The following is a 20,361-nucleotide window of genomic DNA, read 5'->3' as shown; positions in this document are numbered from 1 at the left end:
AAACTCTTATTAAAAAGTATATTTTGAAACTATAGTTTACTTTCAGTGCTTATTTACTATTAGATCCTAGCGCATAATTACTACTAACTAATATGTACACAACACCCATGCTTAAAATTTTAGGATTCAATCAAAAGTTAGACCAATCAACAAGGCTGTTGACTTCGATGATAATTTACCCCATCAGTGTTTTTATCACAACAATCAAGTAAAAATTGACAAATAATCTGTGGCTCTAATTGCAATCATATCAATATAAAAATATATTGGTTTTACGTAGAGCCATATGTACAAAATAATACTTAAGCACACAGAAATACAACTTTTAAGTACCTTTTCGTTAATGATATTAATGAATATTCATCTTGCACACTTGCACCATCCCACTAACCTGGGTTAACCGGTTAAACCGTTAACTCAGTGTCAAATTTGGTCAAATTGTACTGGTAACCATGGTAACTCCAGGTTTAACCGGTTAACCCCGGGTTGGTGATTGGCGCATGTGGCCCTTAGTGACATTTCAGCGCTTCTAAGAGCCACTTGCACTATGGTATGGTAGTGGTACTCCAGGTTTAACCGGTTAAACCTGTAGTTACTATGGTTACCAGTACAATTTGAACCTAGGTTAGCGGTTTAACCAGTTAACCCCGGGTTAGTAGGATGGTGCAAGTGGCGCCAAGAAATTTGAAATAAAACGAACGGCACAAATGTGACAAACATTGAAAATGGTTAATTCTTATTTTAAGACCGCATGTGTTTCTGGATTTGCGTGTATCTTTTGGAAAAAATGTTCAATAATTGATTTGATTAGTCTTCAAATTATAGAAAATGGTACAATAAACGTTTTTCACTTTTGAAAAAAGTTGAAATTTGAGTAATTTTCGCGGTATGATATGATAGATATATATAGTTAAAGAGTTGTACCGCTCTCGAGAAGGTTCTCAGTTTACTATGGGATATAGTCCCGAGCGAGAACATTCTCCATACAAAACGGAGAACATTACAAATAAAGAATTCTGATTCTAACATTCTCGTAAACGGCACAACTCTATATATAGTGCCTACCTGGCCTACTTATCTAATCGCCTACCTGTGACGTTCGATTTTTCATTTTGTACAAACACTATAGCTTTAAGGCGCCATGAGTTCAGGTTGCAGCTTGCTAAGCACTGAGTGGACAGCCGAGCGTGCCCGAATTCGCAGATATCATTGTTATTAAATTATTATCTTTTAGTAATTATTAACAAAAAGAGGACATCGATAAGTTCGTTCAAGAATTAAATCGAGCATTTTCAGAAGCAATTTATATATTTGTAGCTTGTATAAAAAAATATATAATTTTTTTAAAGGTAATCTATTTTGTTTCTATCGAGCGTAAGTTGTTTAATCAGGTTTATAGTCGAAGATGTTACGACAGAAAGGCCTTAAGATTACTATTCATATTTTTTGGCAACCGTGTGATCTTAAAAGCGCTACAAATTTTCAAAAACTGCAGGCTGAACCCACGACACGTAAACTTATCAAGTGAAATCTACTTTCTACGCCTGAGCCAGCAGGCAGTAGTCCTTATATCAACATTATAAATATTTATAACAGTGCGTAATCCTTTAACAATTTTACAATGTTATTAACATTAACCTTTGCTGTAAAGCAGCGAATACTGCATAAAAACGACATATCTTTTATACATAAAATTACGTATGTTTTACCTAAATATTCGGTATCGTGTTTAATTCACCCATTTTTATCACCTGTCATGTTATGCGTCACTTTCGCACTTACATACTTGTTAGAACGGGACAGGCAGGGCCCGTACTTTTCATGCCGTTGACGCAAAAATGACGTAATTTAACATACAGGGAGTTACTACAAATTTAGATAACTTACTTATTGATGGGTATCATAATAAATACTTGTTACGTGAATAAAAGCTTGTTTTTTTTTCATAAATTAATAATCTATTATTTATTTGTGTGACAATAAAATGAAAGTCAGTTAGACGTTTTTATACTGATTGTCAAGTATATGTATCAGTTACCTAAAGAGGTTGACAAATGATTAATTATTACGAAAATACTAATTGGAATCATACTCTATGTAGCGTGACGTCATTTTTCTGTCAACGGCATGAAATGTACGGGCTCTGGTGACAGGTATGGTGACAAAGAATACAGAGCCGGCCATCTTAGGCCTACTGATAGAAAAAAGTCGAAGAAAACATTTTTGAGGTGAAAAAATTTTTTTCTATGTGGCAGGTCGTCTAAGTCGGCTAAAACCCTCCATACAAAGTACAAAAAATTATCGCGTCAAAACATTTTTTCTTCTACTTTTTCCTACTCAAAGCACGATGCCGAATATGTTAAACGGATCCCTACTAATTTTGTTACACCTTGTATAAGATCAATGTGGGGAAGACCGTCTACAAGCTCTTTCGTAGCTTTAGCTTTTGCGTTTGTACACAATCCACATACACAAGGTCAGTAGAGCGGAAGGAGTGAAGCTCTTTCTTTTGGGGCTTTTAAACTATTTGTCTGAACGACGTGCGTATACAAATACGAGAGATCTTGCCCTATGGGTCCTAAGAGACTTCCCAGCAAAAAAAAAAAAAAATGCCGGTCTTTTCCACATTGGTGCTATATTTAACATAGCATAATACTTATGCTTATGCATACATATATTCAGTACTCATTTCTGTGCAAGTATCATGTACCCACGAATAATTTCATACAAAATGATGTGATTTTATTAAAACGGTTTGAATACCTATAAATGGATAGAAACAAACTTGTAAGAATATACGAAAAACATCAAAACCTCGTAAAATCATCAGAATTACGTATACATGAAATCAAACACCTTGGTCCCTAAAAACTAAACTCATTGACGTCATTGTGCATAAACACTAAAATATAAATAATTAGACGTATAAATAAAGTAAACATATAGCGTACCAAACTGCGGGCATTTTCCAGTTTACCCTACGTACTCGTGAAATACCATATTATTGTCAAAGCAACGGTTTTATTATAAGTAAAGCCGCCAAAAATAGTGTTCTGTGTAACATTTATAAGTTCATAAATTATTCTGTTTACGAAAATTGTAAACCAAAACATCATGTAAACAAATAACCCAACTTGCGATCAAAATTAACCGATATAATGGTGCTCCTCTACATTGGCTGTTATAAAATATTACATGACCATTGTGTGACAGGGACAACAGAACAAAACACTATCAATACTATCATGTTGTCCCTGTCATACGATGTATATAACATTTTAGAACAGCCAATATGAAAACACCGTTAGACTCCAAAGTCGTAACGGTCCCAATACATGTCATGTTTAAACTTAAGTCGTACATTAGCAATAGAAGTGACATCAGGGTGTCAACTATAGGCATTAGCATGTCGAGCTCTGGGGCATTTACTTTAATACCATAAATCGTTGACGTTAAAAGTTTACGTCAAAGACAGAAACCGATTTCGAAAAATTAACCGGATTCCTACTCTCAGTTTCACCTTGATGCAGCTGCGAGCTTTCCACCAACAATTCCGAGAACGAGTCAACAATCTCTTTATCTTGAATATTCGAGTTAGCAGTCACTGAGACTCGAGTCCTGATGTTATAATCAACCAGTTAATAACCTAGACTTTCGTTTATAGTAGACGTCGTATATGTATCGTAGATAAAAACCGGTTTCGCAAATTAACCGGTTTCCAACTCTCAATCAATTTCACCTGGATGCAGCAGCGATCGATTCACCAACAAATGCGAAAACGAGTCTTCAGCAAAGTCTTTGTCTTCATCGTTCAAGTTCCCGAGTCATTGAGACTTCAGCCTTGGTGTTATAATCTAACCTAAACTGTCGTTTATAGTTGAAGTCAAAGATAAAAACCGGTTTCGTAAATTAACCGGTTTCCAACTTTCAATCAATTTCACCTGGATGCAGCAGCGATCGATTCACCAACAAATGCGAAAACGAGTCTTCAGCAAAGTCTTTGTCTTCATCGTTCGAGTTCCCGGGTCACTGAGACTCCAGCCCTGGTGTTATAATCAGCTGGTTAATAACTTAAACTGCCGTTTATAGTTGAAGTTAAAGATAAAAAACCGGTTTCGCAAATTAACCGGTTACCAACTCTCAATCAATTTCACCTGGATGCAGCAGCGATCGATCCACCAACGAATGCGAGAACGAGTCTTCAGCAAAGTCTTTGTCTTCATCGTTCGAGTTAACCGGATCACTGAGACTCGAGTCTTGGTCCTCGCCGTAGCAACGCCGTTTGTGATCCGACGGGAAGTTGTAGTAGGAATGCTCAACTCTTATGGCTTGCATTGTGTTGCTGGAAATAAGGAATATAAAATTAATTGAGTTTATTTTCGCATCAGCACTTTCGGTGTAATGCATATTATTGTGGAGTATTGAAATTTCGTGGTAAAGAAATCTTCATACTATTTGACAGCTGTCAAATGTCAAATAAGCAATGTCTCACACCCACTAGGGCGACTGTCAAGCACGGAGCGATAGCTATGGAGGGTGGAGGTAAGGAGAACAATCTCTTATTGAGAACTGTTGCAAGTGTCCAGCTGGCAGCTGTAAATAATAGTTCGAAATCTCTCCGGTGGCGCTAGGGTAGCACAAAGACATGACATGACCTTAGACGTTATTGACGGAGTGAAGTGCGCTTTCACTGTTTTTTTTATCATAGTCAAAAATTTGTTCGTGATGTATTGTGGCGCCACCTATTTCAGGTTTTTTGATGGACACTTGACACACATAGATTGTTCTCTTTACCTCTACCCTCCATAGCGATATCGTATTTGTCAAGCTTATAAGCCGAAAGGTGGCAAACGGCTATTTTTTCTGTTACCTACAAAAAACGGTGGACTCGTTCGTGGCTTCGGCTCGCCGCTCGCCGGGCTCGCGTCCGGAGTGGTTTTTTGGGCACGAGTTTACATTCGCGTTCGGCTTTTCATTTGGTTACTTCGTGCCGCATGTGTTTATAAACGATTAGCTCAACTAAGGGGCTGTGGCCGAGACTCCGAAACGAGCCGCAAGCCGAGCCACGAGTGTAAATCCGCAGTTAAAAGGAGAATTTTGAAAGTACCTAAGCTTAAGAACCGAGCAAATTTTGGCACAGGTAACTTACTAAAATTGTCTTTGATCGCATAGCGGCACTATGTGTAGTAAATAAAGTCGAAATCTCTTGTCTGACCTTGATATATTATCGAATAAATACAGGCTTATGTAACTATCGGTCACCTGGTCAAAACAAGCGTGTTACGCAATTATGATAATGTCTTAGGCTTGCGTACACGTAAACCAGGTTTATAAAACAATTTTATTGCAACACTTTACTTTAAACAATGCTCAAGTCGCTTGTGAATTTATCTTAGCGTATGGCATTTTATTTACAGGGGAAATGTCAAAGTTCAGACATGAAACGGTAAGGATTCTTATAAGTAATAAGTTTTTAGTATTTTAATTTTTGGTACAAGCTTTTGTCGCTGACTGTACTTTTCTTACCATGGGCAACTAATACTCATAGAGACAATTCTAAAAAACGCCAAACACAAGGTTGAGTTGTTTTATCACAGAGTTTCCATGGCCACCTCCTGTATCCGTCATCAGATCAGCTCGATGGTACCATAATATTGCATTGTCATCTGACTTACATATGTATACAAAATTTCAGAAAGTGGTTGAAAAGATGGTTTGCAAGATTTAAAAAAAAAAGTTAGTTACATTACGAACATGTCGAGTTAAATAAAGCATGTAAAAATCAAAAATTATACATTATTTTTACCATTATAATTATTACAAGTAAATAACCCAAGTTAAGAATAACAAATAATCAGTAAAACTTTTATCATTGCACTAACATCATAAAGATACCTATGACAAATTTTAATCTGACCGTGATGAGATAAAAATAAATACCGTCAAGTGGGGTAACTGGGGACAGGAAGGATTACATGGTTAACAGCAGTGATTTACAATATTTGAATCGGGTATCTGAGACTGGTAAATAGTCTCAGGCTAAAATTTCCAGGTAGCTAAAATAGTTTAATCAAAAAATATTGTCAAAAGCCACCCCTCTGTCCCCAGTTACTCTAATAGCCGGTATTCAAGAACCAAAACAGACATACCTAGTTTTCCTTAAAACTGGCCGTCCCATTTCCACCTGCAGCTCAAGTGAATACAGCTTCGCTAGTGATTCTAGCTTCTCCTTTTCCTCAGGGTCATTTAAACTTGGCAACTTCAGCTCCGACTGACAGGAATCCTGAAGGAACTTTGAGAGCTGCTCATTGGCTGCGCTGAGAATTAAAAACCCTGGCCTTTCATCTCTGATTCTCCGACAGCCCGCCCTAATTTCTCTCACCTCAGTCACAGTGGCTATGCCCATGGAATGTTCGCTGAAATAATGATCGCTCTGTGGACTTCTTTCACTCACATTTAGATCACTAGAAGAAGTCTTTTGTAAAGAAAAATTCGTTCGTGGCGTTTGGAACCCATCCTGATCGCCCGTTTTTTCTTGAAAAGCTAAAAATGATTGAAAGAAGGACTCATTCGCGCTTTGCCCGGATATTCCTGCATTTTTTATATCGCTGAACGTGGAAAAAGAAGAATGGGGCTGTAAAATATCTCTGTTCTCTTTCAAGATTCCATCTTCGAGATCTACGACGGTTTTCGAGTCTGACATCATAGCATCGTCATCGTTCCCTGAGTCTATGTTAGATCGTTTCTTCTTAAATCTATTCTTGCAACTGGCCCAACCGCTTTTGACTAGACTCTTTTCTTTTTTCAGCCGTTTTGGAGGTGGCATGTTGCTGACTGATTTTGGAGAGTTGTTGTTCACGGATTTGGACGATTTGAAGGTTAAACTCTTGTTGAAGACTTTGAGTTCTTCAATGCCCGGCCAGTCTGTTAGTTCATCATCTCCTTCCCTGTCACTATCATTAGTTACGACTCCATCTGAGTCGCTACTGCTTAAAGAACTAGACTCGTTTCCAGCGCAGTCCATTCCACTATTCTGATCATCAAACAACAAGGGATTTCTTAGGGAATTAGGCGGATGACTTTTGTTGATCTTTGATTTTCTGTACATCTTTCCGTCAAAATGTTTCCCTGTACTTGTGGTTGGGTTGAAAAACGGGGGCAAGTCAGTGGCAATTTTATAGCCGGTCATTTTCGACAAAGTTGGCGTGCCGTTTTTAGATGAGTTCTTATAGACAAAGTTAAAACTAGAGCTCCCAGGCAGAGATGGAGTGTTTGTAAAGCTAGAGGGTTTAGTTCCTTCTGTGTTCTGGGATTTGAGGACAATCTTGCCAGGCTGTAGGACTGGTTCTTTTCTCTTTTTGTCTGTTTCGTACTTCTTCGATTTGAAGTCGTTTTTGGAGAAGAAGGTAGATTTGGACGAGCAGCCGCCGCTGAACGATCTTTCTCTCATTTCACAGACATCTCCTTTGTCTCTGTGCGACCATTTCCTTTTGCCACAGAAAGCATTTCTGAAATACAAATTGTAGCATTACTTTTTGTTTGTAAGAGCTTTTAGTGGACTCGAGTTGGAGCTTATTATTAAGATAAATTTAAACATGATGAAGACATATATACCTTTCATGTTTTAGAAACGATTTATGGCGGTGCATATAGTCGAGTGGCGTCAGACCCTGTGATTGTAGCATTATTGTGGATGGTGATGTATTCGGCTGGAAAAAGACAAATATAAGCTATTACAAAAAGTTACAGTAAAAATGGTAAAGCAGTTCGACTATGTTCTGTATTCAAAATTGTGATTATAATGATTCTATGCGTAAAAATGTATAGGTTAAAAGAAACCTACATACTTAATAACGTAATTCATTAATAAATTTATACTTTACACACTGAGCGAGCATACGCGCGAGGCAATTTCGCGAGGCGCGCTCGGGCGCGGAAAACGTACACGCCGCCTCTCGAGGCACGTCTACACTGGCCGTTTTGTGCGTGAGGAAATTGCCTAGCGCGTATGCTCGCTCTGTGTGGGCCCGCCTATTGAACAAGCTGTGTGACTCTGGGAAACCAAAAAGTTAAAATTAATGTGCGCAAAGATAGTAAGCTCACCTCAGTTGTAATAGTCAAAATTTCCACCGGGGGAGATCGGTCTCCTTCTGTATACTCCACCGGCATCTTCTTATACTTCCGTTTTCTCCTCGCATTTGAGGGCCGGGTGGGTGAAAAGTTCTCATTGAAGGAGTCAGACTCAAAATTGCCGATCTGACAGTAATGTCGGGACTTGAGGCCCTTGTGGGGATTGAGTTGAGGGTCATCGGAGTCGGACAGTGGCTGTGTTATTAGTGGTGCCTGTGGAGGGCTGCTGGAGCTCCCATCTTCTGTGAGTAGGCTTACTGCTACTGCGGCCGCTGTCAATGATTCAATGGTAAGTAGTTTCATATGCAAGACTTGGTAGTCTAGAACCAACTGGTGGGGAATGTGCAGAAAAAATCTATATACATAGATTTATACATAAATAGAAGCTTGTAGCTGGTGATTATTGAATCTGGTTTTACCAAACACTTTGTTGTGGGTCAAAGTAAAGTTTCTTTATGTATGTATATGCTTTATTTTAAATAAAAAGATATTTCTTTTCTACTGTATTCAGTTACAGAGTAAATAAAATAAAATAAAGGTGAACTTATCCCTGTATGGGATCTGTTCCAGTTAATTTTATTTATGGGTATCAATCTCATTCCTTTAGTTCTTGTTATTTTTAACAACAATTGAACTTGCCAAATGTATGTTTTTTTTTGCTTGCTCTATAATTATTTATATTATGATGATTACTCTCAGCCAAAAATACTACATTGAGTAAGATGCGTAAAATCTAAGACAATATTGTGCTTCAAATTTGACAGATAAACAAGATGGCGCTGTACAGCTCCAAACATTTTGTGGTAACTCTTTGTCAAAAGTTGACATATGACAATTCAGTGACCACAAAACATGGCGCAGTACAGCACCATCTGTTTTGGATGTCAAACTAAGGGGTTCACTTTTTTCTTAGACTGTACCTCTCTATTACAATAAATTCTCTTTGCTCTCAGCTAAAGTTATAATCTGTCACAAAAAAAAATCCACCACCACCACCACATTAGTGACTATATATTAGAAAAATTTAAACCCCGAAATACAAATTAAACCCCCGCCCAAACACTTTCTAAACTAGGACAAATCCAGTAAACCCAGACGGAAGGCAGTTCTACTTTAAATTGAACAATGGCTAAGAATGTAATGTACATACCCCAGACAGACAGGGGCAATTTAAGTTGCATTATTATTTAACTTATTATTATTTATTTCATTTGCAGACATTATCAATTTCCATTTGCCTTTGCACTATTGTCAAACCATAAATTGCCCCTGTCTGTCCTGGGTAACAAGTTTATTACCTATTCTAAATCAATGTTTTTAATTTACAACTTTTACTTTACTTTCCTCCCCGAATGTGATAATACTAAGTTCATGGTGGTATTGGTCTATAGCCATGGCCTATAAGTTAATTTCCTGAAACTTAGTGCTATTGCAAACAAATCCAAATTTTGCTGACATGTAGCGTAAAATGCAAATTCCACGAATTGTAAACATGCGAATATTGTACTTAACTACTAAGTTAAAAATACTTACGCAGGTTCCCCGCCGAGCGGGTCCGTCGCCGAAGCCCTAACTTGCGTCGCTCCTGCCGGCCGCAGTTACTCTCCTCTAGGGCCAGGTTTAGGTCATGATACAAACGCTCCATACTCCCTAAACAGTCACAAATCCTCCCATGGTGGCGAGCAAAACGTCTAGAACATACGATCGAACCGACTGTTTCTTTGTTTATTTACACATGCTCACGGTGCCCTACTTTGATGCAACATTCACAAAGTGTTTATTAATGAATAATCTATTACGTGCAGAAGTATTCTTTAAAAATAACACATGTTTTCGATGATAAAATGATCGTGTCTACTGTGCACAAGGTCTTCTCGAATACAAGTTCAATGATAGAAATATAAGTTATAAACTTTATTCGCAACGCAAAGCAGTAAACGCATTCCCGAATGGTGAAAAGTTGAGACGATTTTTAGTCAGCAGTTCTTAAAAATAACAGCTAAACACTCGCGTTATTTTTCTTTTGTCAGCGCATTATTTGACATTTTTAATTGACAAAAAAATGATGAATGAATGACAGCTTGACAAATGAAGGGATGTCTACGACTCGGCTTGGATATTCCTACGTTGTTGTTCCATAGACTAAAGAGTTGCAGCTTAAAATAACATTTAGAATGCGTACACACGACCTGACAATTCCAATATTTAGATATCGATGCCGTTTCTCACTCTCTCTGAAACTCATCACATCACTATCACGACCGTTGGATTGGATGGCGTCTGTCAGATCGCGTCAATTTGTGCGCCAATTGTGTTAAACAAGTTTATTGTTTTTTATTTATTTTAAAACGTTTACTAAAGGTTTGAGTGTCAAGAAACATCGAATATCACGGTAATTATTACCAATAATAAAATAATGGGCGTTGATATAGTTTAAATAATTGTTTTTCAAATAGTGTACATGACGATAATTTATTTTGAGCGGGAACCTGAAATGTACAAGTTTTAGGGCGTTTTGATACGTAATGAGTCAATAAATTTGTTGCATTCATATGATAGAACATCCTCCAACAGCAGCGTCGCGACAGTATGCATTTTTCACTATGAAATTGATAAAATACTTGTATAGTTTTCAGACCTATTTTCCTGTAATATTTTCCTTATCTCTTGACAGATCGTGAATTATGTAATAGATATAAAAGCTTTTTTCTACTTTTTGCTTTATTATCCATGGGATTATATTGTTATCATACTTGTGTAGTGTGTAGCAAGCTCTGAAATCAACCCAATCAATAGAGCAGGTGTTATAACACCACTTTATTTTTTGGTTTTTTGTAGTGGCTGATTATCGCTATATGGCTATATCGAAAAATTATAAACAATACAGGGGTCAGATTTTTTGGTTCTAGGGTTAGTGTAGCAGGCTATTCTGAATACCATGTCCACTTAGCAACCATAAAACCAACTATTCCAAAAACTTCAGTGGTTAAAAATAAGTTTGAATATCTTTGTTCAGGTGTGACTAATTATTTGATTTTTCTACCAGGTTTCTTTGGATTTGTCCTGTTAATAAATAAATATAAAAATTTGGGGACAATCTTACACAGAAACTAAGCCAAGCTTGTCTTATGGGTACTAGGTGGCGCTATGTATATAGATAAATACATACTTATAAACATCCATAAATCAGGAACAAAGGAACAAATATGTGTGTCACACAAATAAATGCTCTTCCTGGAATTTGAACCCGGGACCATCTGCTTCATAGGCAGGGTCAGTACCTCGCTGCCCACTAGGCCAGACCAATCGTCGAGTTTAGTGCTCAGATGTATCTGAGCTAGATTTGAAAGCATATTTTACCTGTCTTTATTTTTCTTTTTTTTGTGTTGATTAGAGTGGATTGTAATGGTGGCTTTAAAGATCGGAATAAGACATAATGTAGTTTATAAAACAGGTAAAGCTTCTTAAAGTTTTACTTTATTTAATAAATGCATTTATTTTAATCCATTAACACATTTACTGACAGTATGTCGACAGGTGGGGTACTTGTAGGCTTAATGACTCTTATTGCTAGCACTGTCAGCAAACATGTTAATTTGTTTCAATGACAAGTGCAATGATATATCCAAAGTTAAAAAGCAAGACAAACTGGGAGATAAGATCCTAGGTTTGTGAAAAATGTATAAGCTTTTAAAGACAAGAATTTGTATTGAGCATCAGCATGAATAATTTTTTTATTTATGTGATTTGTATGTAATATTATGTTATTTGTACTATCATAAAATTGAGGTCATTAATCTAATTGACCTGCTTTCATGAGATAAAATATTTAATTTAACTGTATATGAATCATGGTTAACAAAAATATGTGGAATGTTTTAATTGTAATTAAAGTATTCATGCTAACTGGCTGAGGCAAGATGCAATTAGATATCATTCTTAACCGATTGACTGCCTAAGATGTCGCTATGACCCAATAAAGATCAATAAACCGCTTAAATAGTAAACCTTTTTTCAAAAGGCAATAATCTTTGAAAATTACTGCACAGCATAAGTTAGGTATATTTTTTAAATTTAGGTACAAACGAATCCTCATAGCAACTGCATAAGATTATGTTGAATGAATGAATTTATTGCGTATTTGGAAATTCAGGTTACAAAGTAGCAGTTACAATTGCAGAAAATGAGTCACACTGAACCCTACCTTTACAGGTGTACACGCTATTACATCTAGTTCTAGAATTATATTAAATACAAAATAAAAATTACAAAATGTCAACTAATATAATGTTTCAAAAAACAAATCCTTGAAATACTAGCTGAGACAATTTAGTATCTTCGTACAATTTGTATCATTGCCATCTAGTCGCTAGAGTGCGTTAAGTTTAGCATAGTTTACTGTAGCATTACCTTACCTATATTATATATAGTTCTTAGTGAGAGCGTTTTTAGGAGGTAGGTGCACGTCTATTGCAATGTATAACTTATCACTTATACTATTATTGTACTTGCTTCTGTTGTTTCTCCAATAAAATAAAATATAAATAATATTCAATTATTAAATGGTTAATGGTAGGTCCAAGTAATCATTAAGGCTGTAAAAGCACTTATTTATAAGCCACATCTTAACAGTATTTTTAAATCTGTTACTATTGAGATTCTTAAATATCTGGCAATTTATTAAATATGTCAATACTCATCATAAAACAATTATTACAGTACATATGGTGCAACTTTACCGCACTAGTGCGAAAATTAGCATATTACGTTACTGTGTCGAACATTTAAAGGGCCATATGTACTGTAAAACGTTGTACGATACATGTGCGAATAGGTAATTCGCAACTCGTGTCGATTTAAAACACTCCCTTCGGTCGTGTTTTAATTTATCGCCACTCGTTTCGAATTTCCTATTTTTCGCACTTGTATCGTAATGTACTATTACATGTCAGTTTTAGTCTAGCTAAGGGCTTGTATAGTTTATGTATATACTGGTTTCGAACTTCTCTGGACGATAATTCCTGGACCTCTTGAAACATGTATTTGTGCTTATGTACAAATAAACAAACCTCCAAAATATACAAACTATGTACCGTTATGTAGTTTGAGTCCAAATAAGGCCCTCATACATCGTTTCTGAATCAAAAATAGGACCTCTCTGTCTGTTGAATTTCCCCATGTTACAATTCCGTATCGCAAGGCCGAATCCACGTAACCATTATAAGCAGTAATAGCGGCCTGAAGAGACACAACCTGACTAATTTTTCTTAATGCATAAACAAATTTATTTACTTTGGAACCTAAAGTTTCAATATGCGCTTTCCAATCGCAATAACTGTCCAATGTTATACCTAGATTGTGTCATTTGCGTCACTTCTTCAATTGTTTGATATGGAAAACCACAAACTCATTTGCAATTAGCCCAAATGGAGCAGACGCCGGCCGGCCGCACGCGCGCCGCCCTGGCCGAGATCCCGCTGCGCCTGGACCGCCTGCGCGTGTCGCCGCCGCCCGCCGGCCCGCCCGGGACCGCCGGCGCCCCGCCCGTTACCATCACCGGCGCCCTGCCCGGGACCCTCGCCGGCGCCCCGGGCGCCCGCGCCGCGCCCGGCACCCGGACCCCACTGGCGCCCCGCACGGCGCCCCTGCAGCCGCTGGCTAACACAAGGTTGACGCCGAATGCAAGGGAGCGCTCGCCGGCGCTGCCGTCTGGGTACCTCAGCCCGGCGGCTTCGCCTGATGAGTTGCTGATACAACAACGAGGTGGGTATAGTTTTAAGGTAATCTTTTTGTCTTTCAAAGACTGATCATTCCTTAAGTAATAAATAAAAATAACTTATAAAAAATATTTTCATCACTCATTTGATCATTAGTTTCCCTAAGTTACTATTCTGCGTATACAGGTGACTCCCATCATGCGGCTTTAAATGCAAGGCTCGATCCTTTAAAGTACCTACGCCATTTGTGAGAACTACTCTTCGACCTCGCCCCACACCTCTTTTTACAATTCCCAGCACCAACACAGTAACTTTAGTCACCAGTCCTCTGTATGCAGCACTGAATCACATAAATAATATCCTTCTATTCGACCCCCAGACAGACATATTTTCACAGAAGGAACCGAGACTCCTAGCCACAGCAACTCGGTATTTGGAGTCGATCTCCATACCCTCGACTACACCGTCCTAATATTAGCGTTATTAGTAATTTATATAGTATATAGTAGTAATACAATAATTTGTTATATTTATAAAGTTTATCTGTTTCGTATAGTGTTGTCTTGTTAAACTAAGTTCAGTGTATAGTAACTTACATGCTTGGTATATCTGTTAGTGTAAGTTAGTTAATAAATAAACAATAAACAATTCTACTCGCAGCACTGAGCTACTTTTAATACGGGACCAACCCCGAAATCACGAAAAAATGTTTGACTTCGTCACACATTTTGGCTGATCAGATGTCGATATTTTCTGTGGAACAGCCAAAAAAAACGTGATTTCGGGGATGGTCACATAGTAAAAGAGGCTCAATTAATGCTAGAGAGCACGCCAGTAAAACTACTTTGCGTCAATGATCCAAAAACCAACAGAATTCAGTATTAGGGTATTAGATAGGTATATCTATGTACTTCATTTCGTTCTATGGGCTCCAAGCGGAATTCCATTGCAGAACTGATATATTTGTATTTTAGTCAAAATGTCATGACCCTTATTACCTAGGCAATAGAGTCCACTGCTGGGCGAGCGAGGCAAATAGGTTGCCGCATTCGCAGCGGTGCGCAGATGTTCGCGCAACATTTAATTTACTTACTTGGACTCTATTGCCTAGCCTAATAATGGGATGACATTTTGACTAAAATACAAAGATGTATCTCAGTTCTGCAATGGAATTCCGCTTAGTGCCCATATAACGAAATGAAGTACATACATAGAAGACTCATTTCTGTTGGTTTTTGGACCAGACTCCAAACAAAGTTGCCCATAGTACTGTCTCCCTGATTTCTAACTGACAGATTTTGATTTGAATTATCAAGTCATATTATAGATCGTGTCATTCACGGCGATGTGTGCGTTCACTCGTATTGTCATGTTATTAAAGGCTAGATTTGACAAATCTGCGCGTCATCGTGGATGACACGAACTAACCTAATTACTGTCTATTGTTTCACAGTTCTGCTACGCTAAAGTTAACTGCGGTTTGGACGCACCTAAAGGTTTTTTACAGTACATATGGTACTACTTTATAGCACTAGTGCGAGAAGTAGCATATTACGTTACTGTGTCGAACATTTAAAGGGCCATATGTACTGTAAAACGTTGTACGATACATGTGCGAATAGGTAATTCGCAACTCGTGTCGATTTAAAACACTCCCTTCGGTCGTGTTTTAATTTATCGCCACTCGTTTCGAATTTCCTATTTTTCGAACTTGTATCGTAATGTACTATTACGTGTAACTTCACCATTTTTATTTCCAGGTCGCAAGCGTCTCCCGGTGACGTGGTCCCCCGACATCGACCTGAAGCGCCAGTCCTTCCAGTCGACGGTGCGCACGCCGCCGCGCGCCCTCCCCGCGCGCGCGTCCCCGCCCCGCGCCCTCCCCGCGCGCGCGTCCCCGCCCCGGCCCGGCGTCACCCTCCGCTCCACGCCAAGGAAACGCCTCATCTTGGACGAGAGGATCCCGCTCACGCCAGAAAAAATAGACTTTAGCGACATCAGCACACCCCAGAAATTCAAAATCACCAGCCCTATCAAAGGCACACCACCCATCAAGCGTCCTCGTATAGAGAAAACTCAAGAAGCCGATTTCAAAAGCCCGATTGATATGGCTTTGAAAGGACTTAGCCCGACACAACTGATCAATGTCATTAAAACTATCACTTACAAACACCCAGAAATCGAGAAGGAGATTCGCATGGAAATACCTGTTCCAGATTTAGCGCCTCTCGAAGAACGTTTAAGCTACTTGAAGTGTAACATATTTAAAAGCTTGCCATCTTCACGTTTGACTTCTAAAACTGATTCGCCGGCGTATTCGAGGGTTGCTACGCATTTAGGCGCGTTTAAGAAGTGCGTTATCGAGCAAGGGAAGACTTTGGTTGAGTCTCAACACTGGAATAGTGTTATGGACTATGTTTTTCTAGCTTGGAGCTATGTACGGGCGACACCTGTGTGGGACCATCAACCACATAACGCGGCTAGAAAGCAATGTTTCAAAGCACTGATCAACTTTTGCATGAGTGCCTTAAAGAAGGCTACGTTTGATAGAGAATTTTTGGTGGATGTGCAGGATAAACTGCAGGGCATGATTTCTGATGCTGAGGAAATACAGTCCTGCCTCAAACATGTTCAAGGACAACTGCAGGTGTTTTAGTCTGATATGGGTATTGCATAGAAAAGAGCCACGCACACGATCACACGTCATGTACAGTCAGCAATACTATTAGCTTAGCACCTTTGCATACAAATTTCTAGAGTTAGACCAAGCTAAGTTGGCAGCGATTTTGATAGCCGAGACTGCAAGTGTTATCTAAATGTTATTTCATGGAAGTTTGACGTTTAAAATAACACTTGCACAGTCTGGGCTATCAAAATCGCAGCCAACTTAGCTTCGTCTAACTCTATGTACCTTTTCTCTGCAACTGACTGTACATGCAAACAGTTTTAAATTTAGAATGTTAAATGAGAATTCTTAATAGCCAGGGGGCTTACCGCGAAAACCGATTTTCTCAAATTGCGGGGATCTTTCTCTTTTACTCTCACTAAGACGTAATTAGAGTGACAGAGAAAAATGCCCTCAATTGACGAACTTCGATTTTCGCGGTTATAGCCCTGGACACTTGTGTCTGCTAAGTTGTCTATAATCTATTTCTTTTAAGTTTATAGTTTTAATATCTTGCATTTATTCGTTCGGAATTTAGTAATTAGGCAAAATGTTTAGATAATTCTTTGATTTTTCATTAGTCGATTAAATGTTTTTATTATTATTGAACAATCAATTCGTATTATCTAATTTTAATTGCCATATTTTTGTATTGTGAGTTTCTTTTTCTAAACGACTGATGTTGAAAGGGATCAAGAGTAATTTTTAATTGTAAGCTCGTCTTCCATAGCAGGAAGTGTTATTAAGTTATTTGATTCTTTTCGAAGCTGTGAAAATGCCAAATCTTCAGTCTTTTTTTATTTGCATGATTTGCAAAGTCAATTTTTGTAACAGTTTTGACCATCAATAAAATAAATATTAGTCGCTCAAGTAATATTTGTCATACAAATAAGACTGAAATATGGTTTTAATTTCAGTTTTAAGTTACGGAAATTGAATAACGTGCCTTAATCTTAATAGTTGAATGTTTGAATTGCCTTAATTTGACGAAATATCACTTGATATTGTGTAACGGTTTTGTGTTTTAGTGTTAAGTAGTTTTTACGCTTAATAAATCGTATTCATAAAAATAGTTTTTCTCGTCACGCCCTTCTGTTTGCATCCTCTAAAAATAAGTTAATAGCGAAACAGTTTTATAATAACGTTTAATTTCTTCTAAAACAATCTAAATTCTCAATTTAACCCTTTGAACGCCACGCTTTTTTTACAAGCTTGTATTTAAATTGCAATGTAACTGTATCTGTACGGGTCAAATCTTGCAAGCTAAATTTGACCCACTTCCCGGTTTCCGATTGATTTGAAATTTTGCATACGCTCATTCATTACTCGGTATACTAGTAAGGGATCGGAACCGGTTTTTTTGGAAAAACTATGAAATAAACATATATTTCGGTTTATTTTATACTCCAAATATAGGACTCGGTTGTGTTTTTAGATAACGACTTCGTATTATTAGATTGCCCAATTAGAAATGAAATAATTAACAAAGAACGAAAAAATACCGTTTTCGTTCCCATACAAAAAATACCGGTTTCCGATCCCTGCTGAGTAACATTAGCAGTAATTATACTGATTAGTTTACCTATATGTAGCGGATTATATATGACGACCGGTCTGGCCTATTAGTGGGTAGTGACCCTACCTATTAAGTCGATGGTCCTGGGTTCGAATCCTGGTAAGGGCATTTATTTGTGTTGAGTACAGATGTTCCTGAGTCATGGGAGTTTTTTATGTAGGTAGTTAAGTATTTATATATAATATATTTCCTTGTCTGAGTACCCACAACACAAGCCTCTTGGGCTTACCGTGGGACTTAGTAAGAATGTCCCCCCTACAATATATAAACAGTGTATATCTGAAAAGCATCGACATATTTGTAAGGAACCAAAGGATAAGTTATTCGCTTATAGAGTCAGACCAAGATAATTTGGCGGCGATTTTTTCAGCCCAGTCAGTGTAAGTGTTATTTTAAACTTCTATGAAATTATGACGTTTACTTAGGCTGGGCTATCAAAATCGCTGCCAACTTAGCTTGGTCGGAGTTACCTATAAAGGCCGTACGTAATAATCCTTCAGAAAAAGGCGGCAATTCCATTCCAATTTTTGTAACTATTTGAGATATAAACAAAAATATAACATGTAAGTTGAAAAGCAACACCTTTGAAACTTAGCAGCAGGAAGCTTGTTTTATTTGTCTGGCCGCTGGCGGCGCTGGCGGCACATCTCGTTTCCATCGTAGCCTGCAATCGAGAGACAGGACTCATTGGAGAGATTTGCCATGAGGCAAACAGTAACAAACATATTTAACATTGAAATAATGATATTTATTTCAATGTTAAATATGTTTGTTACTTAATTACCTATACCCCTATACTCAGTATATCAGCACACATAACTTCTCAGGAGTTGCAGGCGACGGAGACTGTTTACCGTCAAGCGGGCCGTATGCTTGTTTGCCACCGACGTAGTATTAAAAAAATAAAGACTAATTTATTTAGGTATAGGGTAAACCGTCTATTACTGGCCACCTTATACTAAAAGGGATTCTGTTTAATAATCACACAATCTAAGTTAATCATCAGAACGATAGTCATTTAGCTTATTAATATAATAAGGTGGCCAGTAATTGGAGGGTGACCAGTAATAGACGATTTACCCTATCTCTCGTTTATCAAGTTCAAAGGCACGAATAATCAAAGGTAACTAAAAAACTTACTTGCACAATAACTATAAAACTTACTTACACAATAACTAAAAAAACTTACTTACACAATAACTAAAAAACTTACTTACACAAACATGTTTGTTAAATGTACTCATATTTTCACTTTCGAAATAATAACCAACTGAATTGTAAACAATGTTCGTTATCAATAAAATTTAATGAAAAGTGATTAGAGCGCTACCTGCTAATTTATTTTCGCTCAAAGGGTTATTAATAACAGGACTCGATCATTAACAAATTACATTCATATTATTTAATTAGTATTTTTGTTGTACCTTAAATATAAAGATGGACAGCTTAGCGTACGATTTATTCTTAAGCAATCTACTACAGAGAGTACTCGTTGAATAGTCCTTACTGTAACGGTTTAAAAATTGTTCGTAATCTAAAAAGTTCGTCGTCATACTTCGTAGATCCGTAGTGTTGTGATATTTAATAAAAATATTGACAATGAATCGTAAATCAACAGTGTCTGTCGTATCAAACAATTATATCGTACAAATTACTATGGGTAAGTAAATATTTTATTATTTTAAATTAGAAATAATGTTAGGTAGCTATATTCATCGTATTCAACAGATTTATTATTATCCTATACATCCCTCATAGTTCATGGTCGATTTTATTGTCAGTGAATTAAATATAAAAATAGAAACAAAATAAAAAAAACTTATCAAACAAGTTAACATTTATTAAAAATTATCTCTTATTCATTTCGAACGACTAAGGTGTCTAAGGATCATAACTTTATCACTTATTAAATTTTTATTTACTATTTTCCAAAGTGGGTCATAACTTTAGTAGGTATGAGGTGGTATGAGTTAAAGTTATGGGTATTTCCTATAAAATAAACAGACTTCAAATACTAATTGTCTTCATCATATAAGTTGTATAATAAAAGTCTCAGAAAATTGTATAAATAAATAAATAAAGCCGAGAAAGTCGTACAATAAAATCTAAAATTTTTAATTTTTTTAGGGTATCTCCCCTACACGTAAAGTGGGGGGTGAAATTTTTTTTTTTTGCCTCAACCCTACTGTGTGGGATATCGTTGGAAAGGTCTCTCAAAACTAATGGGGGCCTTCAACAAACATTTTTTGATAAAGTGAATATATTCGGAGATA

The 20,361-nt window shown here is 37.2% G+C and overlaps 2 protein-coding genes across 2 annotated transcripts; one reads left to right on the top strand and one right to left on the bottom strand.

Annotated features, from left to right (window-relative positions):
* Positions 1 to 4: 4 nt before the first annotated feature.
* LOC133526002 (uncharacterized) lies at positions 5 to 10,104 on the bottom strand. The gene is made up of 6 exons (XM_061862465.1): positions 9,664 to 10,104; positions 8,104 to 8,402; positions 7,615 to 7,709; positions 6,150 to 7,508; positions 4,155 to 4,342; positions 5 to 4,043 (listed from the first exon to the last, which is right to left on the bottom strand). Exons 1-6 carry the CDS (start codon positions 9,773 to 9,775, stop codon positions 4,027 to 4,029), a joined length of 2,070 nt encoding a protein of 689 aa, XP_061718449.1. The 5' UTR covers positions 9,776 to 10,104; the 3' UTR covers positions 5 to 4,026.
* Positions 10,105 to 10,223: 119 nt separating this feature from the next.
* On the top strand, positions 10,224 to 17,582 carry LOC133526004 (uncharacterized). The gene is made up of 3 exons (XM_061862466.1): positions 10,224 to 10,522; positions 13,552 to 13,893; positions 15,608 to 17,582. Exons 2-3 carry the CDS (start codon positions 13,557 to 13,559, stop codon positions 16,501 to 16,503), a joined length of 1,233 nt encoding a protein of 410 aa, XP_061718450.1. The 5' UTR covers positions 10,224 to 10,522; positions 13,552 to 13,556; the 3' UTR covers positions 16,504 to 17,582.
* Positions 17,583 to 20,361: the final 2,779 nt, after the last annotated feature.

The sequence above is a fragment of the Cydia pomonella genome, chromosome 15, assembly GCF_033807575.1.
Source record: "Cydia pomonella isolate Wapato2018A chromosome 15, ilCydPomo1, whole genome shotgun sequence".
Taxonomy (NCBI): Eukaryota; Metazoa; Arthropoda; class Insecta; order Lepidoptera; family Tortricidae; genus Cydia; species Cydia pomonella.
This window is presented reverse-complemented; position numbering and strand designations above follow the sequence as displayed.

What these genes read in the sequence shown, in the direction of transcription:
- LOC133526004 (XM_061862466.1), top strand. Translation starts at nt 13,557, where the DNA reads ATGGAGCAGACGCCGGCCGGCCGCACGCGCGCCGCCCTGGCCGAGATC. An exon ending in GTTGCTGATACAACAACGAG is followed by an intron (nt 13,894 to 15,607) that starts GTGGGTATAGTT and finishes TTTTATTTCCAG; the next exon opens with GTCGCAAGCGTCTCCCGGTG.
- LOC133526002 (XM_061862465.1), bottom strand. Translation starts at nt 9,775, where the DNA reads ATGGAGCGTTTGTATCATGACCTAAACCTGGCCCTAGAGGAGAGTAAC. An exon ending in TTTTGACTATTACAACTGAG is followed by an intron (nt 7,710 to 8,103) that starts GTGAGCTTACTA and finishes GTCTTTTTCCAG; the next exon opens with CCGAATACATCACCATCCAC. An exon ending in TCGTTTCTAAAACATGAAAG is followed by an intron (nt 7,509 to 7,614) that starts GTATATATGTCT and finishes TTTGTATTTCAG; the next exon opens with AAATGCTTTCTGTGGCAAAA.